General features: G+C 41.5%; 1 protein-coding gene across 1 annotated transcript in view; it reads left to right on the top strand.

The window, feature by feature from the left end:
* LOC127580526 (A disintegrin and metalloproteinase with thrombospondin motifs 12-like) overlaps positions 1–12,849 on the top strand; it is a 391,205-nt gene that overhangs the window by 99,859 nt on the left and 278,497 nt on the right. Inside the window, exon 3 of the mRNA XM_052034119.1 lies at positions 8,035–8,209. Coding sequence (XP_051890079.1) covers positions 8,035–8,209 — 175 coding nt within the window. The remainder of the gene's footprint in view (positions 1–8,034; positions 8,210–12,849) is intronic.

Raw genomic sequence — 12,849 nt, 5'->3', positions numbered from 1 at the left:
TATAATATGATTAGGAATAGTCAGCATGGCTTTGTTAAGGGCAGGTCCTGTCTTATGAGCCTGATTGAATTTTTTGAGGATGTGACTAAGCACGTCGATGAAGGGAGAGTAGTAGATGTAGTGTATATGGATTTCAGCAAGGCATTTGATAAGGTACCCCATGCGAGGCTTATGGAAAAGGTGAGGAGACATGGGATCCAAGGGGACATTGCAGTGTGGATCCAGAACTGGCTGGCCCACAAGGCAAAGAGCAGTTGTTGAGGGGTCGTATTCTGGGTGGAGGTCGGTGACCAGTGGTGTACCTCAGGGATCTGTTCTGGGACCCTTACTATTTGTGATTTTTATAAATGACCTGGATGAGGAAATGGAGGGGTGGGTTAGTAAGTTTGTGGATGACATGAAGGTTGGGGGTGTTGTGGATAGTCTTGAGGGCTGTCAGAAGTTACAGAGGGACATAGATAGGATGCAGAGTTGGGCTGAGAAGTGGCAGATGCAGTTCAACCCAGATAAGTGTGAAGTGGTTCATTTTGGTAGGTCAAATATATTGATGGAGTATAGTATTAATGGTAGGACTCTTGGCAGTGTTGAGGATCAGAGGGATCTTGGGGTCCGAGTCCATAGGATGCTCAAAGCAGCTACGCAGGTTGACTCTGTGGTTAAGAAGGCATATGGTGTATTGTCCTTCATCAATCGTGGAATTGAATTTAGGAGCTGAGAGGTATTGTTGCAGCTATATAGGTCCCTGGTCAGACCCCACTTGGAGTAATGTGCTCAGTTCTGGTCGCCTCACTACAGGAAAGATGTGGAAGCCGTAGGGAGGGTGCAGAGGAGATTTGCAAGGATGCTGCCTGGAATGTGGAGCGTGCCTTATGAAAGCAGGTTGAGGGAACTCAGCCTCTTCTCCTTGGAGAGACGGAGGATGAGGGGGGACCTTATTGAGGTGTATAAGATGATGAGAGGTATTGATCGGGTAGATAGTCAGAGGCTTTTCCCCAGGGCTGAATTGGTGGCCACAAGAGGACATAGGTTTAAGGTGCTGGGGAGTAGGTACGGAGGAGATGTCATGGGTAAGTTTTTTACTTGGACCCTGCCAGAAATTGTGGTGGAGGCTGATACGATAGGGTGTTTCAAGAGACTATTAGATAGGTACATGGAGCTGAGTAAAATAGAGGTCTATGGGTAAGCCTAGTAATTTTTAGGGTAGGGACATGTTTGGCACAGCTTTGTGGGCCGAAGGGCCTGAATTGAGCTGTGATTATGTTCTATGTTCTATGTTCATCGGTCAGAGCATTGAGTAGAAAAGTTGGGATGTCATATTACAACTGTACAAGACGATGGTGAGACCACAGTTAGAAGAATGCCACTGGTACCAGAGAGCTTGAGTTAGAAGGAGAGACTGGATAGCTGGGGCTGTTTTTCCCTAGGGTGTAAGAGATTGAGGGGTGATCTTATAGAAATACATAAAATCATGAGGGACAGAGGAAAGGTGAATGATCACAGTTTTTTTTCCCCACAGAAGTGGATTCTAAATAGATTTAAGGTGAGATGGGAAAAATTTAAAGGGGACCTGAGAGGCAACCTCTTCACATAGAGGGTGGTGGGTATGTGGTATGAGTTGCCAGAGGAAGCTGTAGGGGCAGGGACAATTACAATGTTTAAAAGACATTTGGGCAGGTACATGGATGGGAAAGGTTTAGAGTGATTAGGGCCAAGCACTGACAAATGGGACTATCAGAGGCAGGCAATTTGGTCGGCATGGATGAGTTATTTCCACGCCGTGTAACTCTGTGTGTCTTGCTGCAGGAATGTCCGTTTGGGTTTGTCACTGTAAAAAATGGTTACAAAATCATCACTAGAATGAGATGCTGCAAATTTGCCTTTCTAATATTATTTCAAGATCTCTGCATTGTGACATTCTATTTTTGAGTCAGGTTGATGGGGGAATTTGGTGAAGCAGCCAGCATAATCAAAGATCCCACCCACCCAGGACATACTCTCTTCTCTCCTCTTCCATCGGGTAGAAGATACAGGAGCCTGAGGGCACATACCACCAGACTTAAGGACAGCTTCTACCCTACTGTGATAAGACTATTGAATGGTTCCCTTATACAATGAGATGGACTATGACCTCACGATCTACCTTGTTGTGACGTTGCATCTTATTGCACTGCACTTTCTCTGTAGCTGTGACACTTTACTCTGTACTGTTATTGTTTTTACCTGTACTACATCAATGCACTCTATACTAACTCATTGTAACTGCACTGTGTAATGAATTGACCTGTACGATCAGTTTGTAAGACAAGCTTTGCACTGTACCTCGGTACAAGTGACAATAATAAACTAATACCAATACCAATAAATTCTGAGAACAAAAATACACATAAAATAAAAATCCAGTGATAGTAAATAAGTTATTTGGTTCACCACTGTTTGCATTTCCTTACATGACTCAAACTGATAGCATTGTGGTTAACCTTAATTGTTCCCTCAAATATCCTTCAAAGCCACTTATTTCAAGGATAATTAGAGACAGAAAATGTTGGCCTTGCTAGCCACACTCACATCTATAACTTAAAGTTTACCAGCTTTGGTGAAAACCTCTGGAACAGGATGCTCCTTTGCAAAGCTGATACGTGCATTGTCAATTGTGAGCTCAAGTATTTGGGGAACCACAAATAAATTTTGACTTAGCTGCAGAGGAAATGCACGTTGGCCGATCATCCATCCCTTGCAATATCAGGCTGCTGTTCTAAAAAAAACTGATATTTTCCTCATAATTTTAATAACAATTCTATTAGACAGACAGCAAGGTTCAATGTCATTTGAAAGGTAGGTTTGGCCATGGGAAAGAGATGAAAGACAAAAATCGGCAGGATTTTGAGGTTGGCAAATGTTTTAATGAAGAAAATGACAGTGGTCTCCAGGGAAGTATATATGGCTGCCAAGTAGGCATGGATTTCTCTTGAGATTGAATTATTTTGATGGCTCAAGAAATGGGAGAGTGGGGACATAAACAAAGAAACATGGTGGATATGATTAATAAGTAATTTGACTCATTTTGTGCATAAGTTGGCTATCATATTTACTCTTTTTAACGTAACCATGGTAAACGGCAATTTGATGGTGCTTTAACAGCATACCACGTCAGTTCAAATTCCTTTGCACAGAAACATGGCAGTGGAGTACTCTGACTGTCAGGCATAAATGCTCATCTGATCTGTGGTTGAGTTGTTCAGATAAGAGAGGAACTGCAGGACTTGAGATAAAGTCTAGGCAGTGAACCAATAAGTCAGTGAAGCATTGTCAAGTGATGCCATTCTTCAGATCTGATGTATAACCATGGCTAATCAGGTGGATGATAAAGATCTTATGATATTTTCCAAAGTACATGAAGATGTCCTGATATCGTGGGCAATATTCTTTCTGTAACCAAAAATAAGCTCTTTAATTGGTCTTTGGTATTATTAGGGATGGAGAATATGGTGAAACAAATTTTATGGATGTATTTAGTAACATGATTGTCGTTTGTCAATAGAGATGTTGCTGACTGAACTCCAATGTAGGATTAGTCATTGAAATGAAAACAAAATTTGCTGGCAATACTCAGCAGGTCAGACCACTCCTGTGGGGAGAGAAACACAGCTAACACTTCAGGTTGGAGACCCTTCATCAGAACTGGGAAGGAGACAAAAGAAGCTTGTTAAGCTGCACGGAGGGTGGGCGAAGAGGGGATAAGACTAGCGTGACCATGGGGATAAGCTGTAAACAAGCTTATCTGCTCAGTGAATGAATGGGAACAGTTAGGTTGGGAACATCAATAAAAGAACATCGACAAAGAATTTAGGGGTTGTGAAATGCAGAGCAGGCAAGGCATATCCTTCACCCTCAGATGAAGAAACGAAAGGGAAAAAAACAAACTAGCTGAGACAACATCACAAATGGATGACAGATCCAAACAGAGAAATCAAGTTACCTGTTGCTGTAGAATTCAATATTGAGTCCAGAAGGCTGCAACATGCCCAGACTGAAGATGAGGTACTGTTACTTAAGCTTGCATTGGACCTCTTTGTAACAGTGCAAGAGCCCAGAGGCTGATAGTCAAAGGGGGATGGGGAATTAAATTGGCAGGTAATGAACATAAAACATAGAACAGAACAGGGCTTTCAGCCCACAATGTTGTATAAGAGTTGGGACGTCATGTTACAACTGTACTACCTACAGAATGCCCATATCCCTCCATTTTCTTCTCATTCATGTGCCCATACAAGCCCCTCTTAAAAGCCCCCAATGAATTTGCCTCCACCACCCTATCAGGCAACGCATTCCAGGCATCCACCACTCTCTCAGTAAAAAAACATACCCCTGATGTCTGATCTGATCCTACCCTTCTCACCTTAAATGCATACCCTCTGGCATTGAATCACTCAATAATGGGAAAAAGATATTGCTTGTCCACCCTATCGTGCCCCTCATAATCTTATACACTTCCAACAGATCACACCTCAGCCTCCGCTGCTCCAGAGAAGAGAGCCCAAGTTTGTCCAGCCTCTCCTGATAGCATGTGCCATCAGGAAGCTCAGGGTTTCTCCTACAAAGTGAACATAGATGCTGTGCAATTAATGTGTTTACATTTAATCTGTGTTGATTTATCGATGTATATAAATCTCCAGTTTCAATATGTTTATCATTGGAACAACATTGTTCACTTCATTTTAAAAGGATAGTCATGTAATGCATGTCATTATCTGTGAAAGGAAATGCTTTCTTTGAATTGATCAGTTGTTACTACCTTAAGTGTCTGTACCACATAGTTATAACTTGTTCAAATAAACAAGCTGCTGGAGGAACTTAGTGATGTTTCGGGTTGGGACCTTTCATTTGCACTGATGAAGGGTCCCAATCTGAAACGTTGACTGTCCATTTCCCTTTACAGATGCTGCCTGACCCACTGAGTTTCTCCAGCAGCTCGTTTTTGTTTGCTGCAGGTTCCAGCACCTTCAGTCTCTTGTGTCTCCATTATAACATGATCCATTGTTTATTTTTTTGCTTATCTTCAATTAAACATCAACAGCTGCAGATTAAGTTTAATGACTGCAACTGTGAGTTTATGTAAACTTTAGCTTTGTACCACTAGGAGAACCTACAGTAAACTGCAGATAATTGACAAACTGGAAAAGAGAAGTGACAGATTATAAAGTAGCCTAGTACTTTTTTTTATATAGGGTTTTGATGTTAACTGGCAAGGCCAGTATTTATTGCACATCTGAATGTCCTTGAGGAGTTGGTGGTGAATTATCACCTTGAACCTCTTCAGTCCTTCTGGGGAAGGTATGTCCACAGTGCTGTTGGGTGAGGACTTCCAGGTTTCTGCCCCAGTGAGAGTGAAGGTGCAGCAATATATTTCCAAGACAGACTGTAGCTTGGAAGGAAACATGCAGCTGGTGGTGTTCTTAAACTTCTTGGTGGAAGTTATGGTTTGGAAGATGCTGTTGGAGCAGTCTAAATGAGTAACCTCTGTACATTTTGTGGATGATAGGAATCCCTACTTTTCTTAAAAGGGATTCATCAGAAATCAATATCACACTTTTTCAGCTTACATATGCTCCTTCAATAATTTCTGCTTGCACCAAAGGTGCAAAATTTCCTCAGTTGCATCAAAATAACATCTTTGTTTTCCACCACTCAATTCTCTACCTGTGGCTGAGTGCACTGAGATTGGAACATAGAACAATACAGCACCAAATGCAATACAAGTTAAACTAAATCTGTTCTGCCTGTATATGATCCATAGCCATCCATTCCCTGCATCTTCATGTGTCTAACAGCCTCCTAAACAGCACTGTTGTATCTGCTTCCACTATTACCCCAGCAGACTGTTTCAGGCATCCACTGCTGTCAGTGTGTAAAAAAAACCTGCTCCACACATCTCCTTTAAACTTTCTCCCTCTCACTTCAAATGTCTAGTAGTTGACATTTCTACCCTGGGAAAAAGATTCTAACTGTCTACCCTATCAATGCCTCTCATAATTTTATAAACTTCAATCATGTCTCCCCTCAGCTTCTGATGCTGTAGAAAAAAACAACCCAAGTTTGTCCAACCTCTCCTCATTAGTGACATCAAAAAGGCAAAAGAAAATATACATGTCTGAAGAGTATGCAATGTGTATTTATTTTTAAAGGAAGAATAAATTAAGATGACCTGCATCTCTCATTCCGGTAAAGCAGCATTGTTACAACATTTACTGTGCAGGTTTCCACTGTACTTAGTCCTTCCTACAAGTTGTGTAATAGCCCTTAACTGTGATTACAAAATAATTATTTTATGTGATATAAAGTCTTTTTTATTTCATTCAAGGGCCATTCTGACATGCTACCACTTTTTTTTCATGGTACTTGTCATTTAAACATGTCTTCCTATGTGTGACGGAACATAACTGCCCATTATGGTTCACATTACAACAGACCAACAGTCTGTCTCATGTATTACACAGCAGTAAATTCTTAAATATAGAAATCTCAATGCCATTTATTAAATTGATAGTTGGCATCATAATTTTATTTCTCATGCTTGATCTTTGAACTCAGCACCATTTCCTGCACTAACCCCATATCCATTGATTCCCTTAGTATCTGCAAATCTATTGATTTTATTTTGCATATGCTCAGGTATTGAACCCTCACTGTCCTCTTGGGTAGTGAATTCCAAAGATTCACTGCTCTCCGGGTGAAGAATTTTCTTCTCATCTTGGAGACACCAGAGACTGCAGATGATGGAATCTGGAGCAACAAACAATCTGCTGGAAGATCTCAGGAGGTTGAGCAGCATCTTTTGGGGGAAAGGAATTGTCAGTGTTTAGGGGCTGGTGCAGAGTTTCAGAAGCTGCTCGACCTGCTGAGTTCCTCCAGCAGATTGTTTGTTGCTCTGCTCTTCTTAGTCCAAAATGGCTGATCCCTTATCTTGATATTATGTTCCCTTTTTCTAGTTAGACCAGTTGTTAAGCCATGTAAGAATTTTCCAGGTTTCAATGAGATCATCTCTCATTCTTCTTAACTCAACCGAGCATAGATCCAGTTTGCCAAACTCCCCTATCTGCTATCCTAGGAATCAATCTGATGAACCTTTTGCGGTACATCCTGAGTTGCACGTATGTCCTTCTTTCCACCAGGGCACGATGTTATTTGTCTTGTGCTCAAATCCTCTTATAGTAAAGGACAAAATACCATTTGCCTTCCTAATTACTTGCTGTACTGATACATTAACTCAGTGACTGATGTATAAGGCCACTTAGGTGCCTCTGAACATCAACACCTTTCATAATCTCTCCATTTAAAAAAAAATCTGCCTTTCTCATTTGTCTACCAAACCTCACATTTTTCCACCTTTTATTCCATCTGCCATATTTTTGCCTATTTACTGAACCCTTTGTATCTCCCTGAAGCCTCTCTGCATCCACCTTACAGACCACATTAGCACCCAGCTTTGTTTAAAAAAAACATGAAAAATAATGGAGGTGGGCTGGGGAAAAACATTGGTTTGAAAGCTTTTAGAGTGACTCTTTATAAATTTGACTGGCTCAGTTTCAATGCTCTTGTGAAATGGCTATTATTTTCCAGTGAGATACAGGCAAGGAAAACATGGACTGAAACCTGACATGTTTGCCAACAATCTAGCCACAGGGCATCAGAACTGAGCTGAAACCTGAGCCTGATGTTTTCCTCATCTACTGTTGAAACTTACATCAGGAATCAGAGACTTTTTTCAGACTGTCAGATCAATTATGTCTAAATATTGATCAACTCACTGTGCATATACCATTGATAGAGCCAGTGCCCTTTGGGTGTGTACAGTTTTGGACTATGATCATGGTATCTTATCCGCATGACTATTCACAGGGTCTGCTCTTTCTGCGTCCCACACTAACAGCTGCCTTTATCATTAAACTCTTCTATATGCTGAATATGTTTTTTTTTAGTTAAAGCAATGCAGTAACTTTTGAACTGAACTTTAATTCTGCGTTTTCTTTTCTGCAGCATGGTTTCTTCCGTTTACACAGTGAAGACTATTTTATTGAACCGATACGTAGCCACCCACAAAATAGAGAAAAGCAACAGCCACATATTATTTACAAGAGGCAAGTTTCTCAACATTCTCACAGAAAGCACCGTGACTTCCTCCCTGGGATCGCAGGGACCTGTGGAATAGAAGGTAAGGTAATGGCTGATGTACACAATCTCATGAGGTGAACAACAATTAGAGGAAGGGAAATGAAGTACTATTACTCCAGTAGAAAGTGCTGCTTGCCCATATTTGTCAATAGTAAGAGAGAGGAGCTGCTTTATGGAGGAGGCAGTGTGTACATTCTGATGGAATAGGTCCATTTATTTTCTCACATGAATTTGACTGACCGATTTATTGGCTGTAACTCATTGGAGAAACTACATTCTGGATATGGCTACTGTGAGATGGGAGAAAGAAGCCCAGGCAATTAATTCCAACCCAATTAGCAACAGAAAATGGTTGGAATACTCAGTAGATCAGGCAGCATCTGTGGAGACAGAAGCCAGGATCTGTCAGTGGCCAGCCATCTTGATTCCACTTCCCATTTCCACACCGACATGTCTGTGCACGACCTCCTCCACTGCCGAGTTGAGGGTAGGAGCAGATCGGAGGAACAGCACCTCATATTCCACATCGATAGTCTTCAACCTGAAGGCATGAAGATCGATTTCTCTAACTTCTGGTAATCACTTCCCTCTGTCCCCTTCCTTATATGATCCCACCGGCCCCATCACTCCTTCTCTTTCCCCTCTCCCGCCCTCTCCATCTGCCCATCACCCACACACTCCTCCCACTGGTTCCCCTCCCCACCTCCCTCCCTTTATTCCACACGGTCCTTTCCTATCAGATTCCATCTTCTTCAGCCCGTTGTCACTCCCACCTATCACCTCCCGGTTTCTTTCTTCATTTCCACTCCTCCCTCTCTCACCTCCCTATCACCTTCCTCACCTGGATCCACCTATCACCCACTAGCTCTTGCTGCACCCCTTCCCCCCACCTTTTTATACTAGCTATCTCCACTTTCCAGTCCTGATGAAGGGTCTCGACCTGAAACGTCGACTGTTCTTATCCCTCCATAGATGCTGCCTAACCCACGGAGTTCCTCCAGCGCTTTGTGTGTTGCTCCACATTTCCAGCATCTGCAGTCTCTTGTGTGTGTCTCTCTCTAGTTATCTCTTTTTGTGGGAAGCATCTGGCCACTATTTATTGTCTCCAAAAGTTAACCTGGCTGTGATTGGAAACTCACTAGAAAGGCAATGAAATTTGAGCAATCCAATGGGAAAAAGATGTGCAGAATGATTATTATTTTTAATCCTCATCATGTTTGCTTCCATTATTAGGTAAGGTCAGACTCAGATGTGTATTAAAGCAGGTTAATTTGATTGCATGCAAGTGTCTGTGCTTAATTTTAGAGCCAAAAGGATATTATTTCATTGTATTTATGTTGGATAAGTTTCGTAAAAATAACCTACATTTGTTCTTCAAAGAAATTAAACAGATAAAAAACAATTCTGTTTTCTGAGATTTTAGAGGCAGCAGAGGCCAGGCTGAATGATTCTTCCTTATCATAGCTGGAGGCTCTTGTCTGCTTGTAGGGATTCATGCTGCACACGTAGTGAGATCAGACCCAGTAAAATTGTTCATAGTCAGAAGCCCCATACTATCCCTCCAGCAGTAGCAATGAGAAGAAGCAGACTTTGAGTTAATTAACATAAATTTCATCGATTGTGTTAGCTTTCCAAATCTCTGCTCTATGTTCCATATTCCAGCAACATCCCTCATTGCACTAATATTTGCAGCTTACCTATTTTTCCATATTTCTTGTGGCACACCAAAAAAAAATCAAGGAAAAGTACATCTGAAAAGCAAGTAATGAGATTAATGGAACTGACCACCAAAATAATTAGGTCATTCTTCCTAAATCCTTCCATGCCGGGCTCGGAAAATGACAACAAATATGAGATTTGGTAAGTATGAGAAATAAGATAAGACCTTGCCTTAAAAGGCTTCAAAATCAAATAGCAACAATAGCACCGTGTCTATGTTTTTGATAAATTATGCATTGAAAATTTCTGCATGAAAATCAAAAACTTCAGATATTGGAAATCTGGAATAAAAGCAGAAAATGATATAAAAACTCAGCAGATCAGGCAGCGCGTTTCAGCTCGGAGGTGTTAACCATTTCTCTTTCTGCACATGCTGTCTGATCTGCTGAGTTATTTCCAGTATTTTCTGCATGGTTGTGGACCTGGCTCTAGTCTATTCATAAATGAGTAGTTTTCTTTGATATGAACAGCTGGGAAGTGTTATTTGCTGAGTGATTAGTGGTGGAGATCCTTTTTCTGAGGTAATAAATCACAAATGGATCCTGGTAATAGATGAAGGATTGGAAACAATCATGGCCCTTAACGTAAAGCTAATTTTACACAGATTGGAGATCAACTGTATATACTTACCTTTGAAATAAACAAGGGGTTAGAAATTAGTAAATTGGTTTATTATTGTCACTGAGGCGGAGTGAAAAATGGATGTTCAGTACTGCCTCGATGCTCCCCTATCTTTACATCTCTTATCTGCTTTGGTTTGCCTCCCATGACCAGATTTAATATTGAATTCTCCTTAGATGGATTTTCATTATGAATACATATGTTTCTCTGCCACCATCATGTTATCCCTTTGGCTTCTCCATCTTCCCCTTTTAATGTCTGTCTTTATTGGTAATTGGTATATTATTGTCACATGTACTGAGGTACAGTGAAAAACATTGTTTTGCATGCCATTCATAAGGTCATTTCATCACATCGATACATCGAGGTAGTACAAGGCAAAAGCAATAACAGAATGCAGAATAAAGTGATACAGTTACAGAGAAAGTGCAGTGCAGGCAGACAATAAGGTGAAGGCCATGATGAGGTAGATTGTGAGGTCAAGAGTCCATTTTATCATACAATCACGTAGCTGCCACGGCCAAGAAAGCTCACCAGCGCCTCTACTTCCTCAGGAGGCTAAAGAAATTTGGTTTGTCCCCTTTGACTCTCACCAACTTTTACAGATGCACCATAGAAAGCATCCTATCTGGATGTATCACGGCTTGGTACGGCAACTGCTCTGCCCAGGACCGCAAGAAACTGCAGAGAATTGTGGACACAGCCCAGTGCATCACAGAAACTAGCCTCCCATCCTTGGACTCTGTCTTTACCTCTCGTCGTCTTGGCGAAGCAGCCAGCATAATCAAAGACCCCACCCACCCAGGACATTCTCTCTTCTCTCCTCTTCCATCGGGTAGAAGATACAGGAGCCTGAGGGCATGTACTACCAGACTTAAGGACAGCTTCTACCCCACTGTGATAAGACTATTGAACGGTTCCCTTATACAGTGAGATGAACTATGACTTCACAATCTACCTTGTTGTGACCTTGCACCTTGTTGCACTGCACTTTGTCTGTAGCTGTGACACTTTACTCTGTACTGTCATTGTTTTTACCTGTACTACATCAATGCACTCTGTACTGACTCAATGTAACTGCACTGTGTAATGAATTGACCTGTATGATCGGTATGCAAGGCAAGTTTTTCACTGTACCTCAGTACAAGTGACAATAATAAACCAATACCAATACCAATACAAGAGATCCATTCAATAGTGTAAAAAAGTGGGCTAGAAGTTGTCCTGAGCTTGCTTTCAGGCTTCTGTATCTTCTGCCCGATGGGAGGGGGGAGAAGAAAGAATGTCCAGAGTGGGAGGGGTCTTTGATTATGTTGGCTGCTTTACCGAGGCAATGAGAGGTGTAGACAGAGTCCATGGGGGGCTGGGGGGAGGTGGGGAAGGGGGGGGGGGCTGGCTTTCATGATGTGTTGAGCTGTGTCCACAACTCTCTGAAATTTCTTGTGGTCTTGGGCAGAGCAGTTGCTATACCAAGCTGTGATGCATCTGGATAAGATATCTTCTATAGTACATCTATAAAAATTCGCAAGGGTTGATGGTGACATGCCATATTTGGACATAATATTATTTGAACCAATCTAGCCACAGACTGAGGGAACTTGGCGACAAGATTTGTGGAGAAGTCAGGGGTGTTTTCCTTACAGCAAAGGTGGTTGTGGGGACATTTAAAGAAATGTACAAGATTTTGACAGGTTTCGATACAGAGGACAAAGAAAATTTGTTTCTTTTAGCTGAATGTTCCAGGACTAAGGAACACAGGTTTAAGGCTTGGGCATTTTTGCACAGTGAATGACAATGACCTGGAACTTGTTGCCTGCTAACATGATGGTAGTGGAAATGAGCAAAGGTTTCAGAAGAACATTAGATTGGCTCTTGAGGGAAATAAAATTGCAGGGTTGTGAGGATAGAGTGGGGAACTGAACTGGATTGCTTCATAAAAAGCCGGTGTGGCCAGACTGTCCAAATGATATCCTCCTGTTTTGTATTGACTCCCTGACAGCAGCATAGGTGTCCCCAGGTCCTTTAAGTTATTCATGAATAAGACTTTATCCTCCCTTTAAGGCCTGCTGTTTTAGTTAAGGCCTATAATGTATCTTTAGCATATTTGGCAGTCCACTGATAATATCAATGACTTATTACGAACCAATTTCTGTCACTGCAGTTAGTCTACTGGCCTCTGAGCAGCAGCAGCACATACATGGAGTTCAGGGAATCAATTTCACATTATGTGCTAAATACATAGGGTGGTGCTGATTTCATTTTGCAACTGGTTTTGCTCTTCATATCAATAGAAATCCTAGGCTGTTATTTTTTCTCAGCTTTTTGGCAGAAAATGAAACA

The sequence above is a fragment of the Pristis pectinata genome, chromosome 2 (genome assembly GCF_009764475.1).
Source record: "Pristis pectinata isolate sPriPec2 chromosome 2, sPriPec2.1.pri, whole genome shotgun sequence".
NCBI classification, from domain to species: domain Eukaryota; kingdom Metazoa; phylum Chordata; class Chondrichthyes; order Rhinopristiformes; family Pristidae; genus Pristis; species Pristis pectinata.
This window is presented reverse-complemented; position numbering and strand designations above follow the sequence as displayed.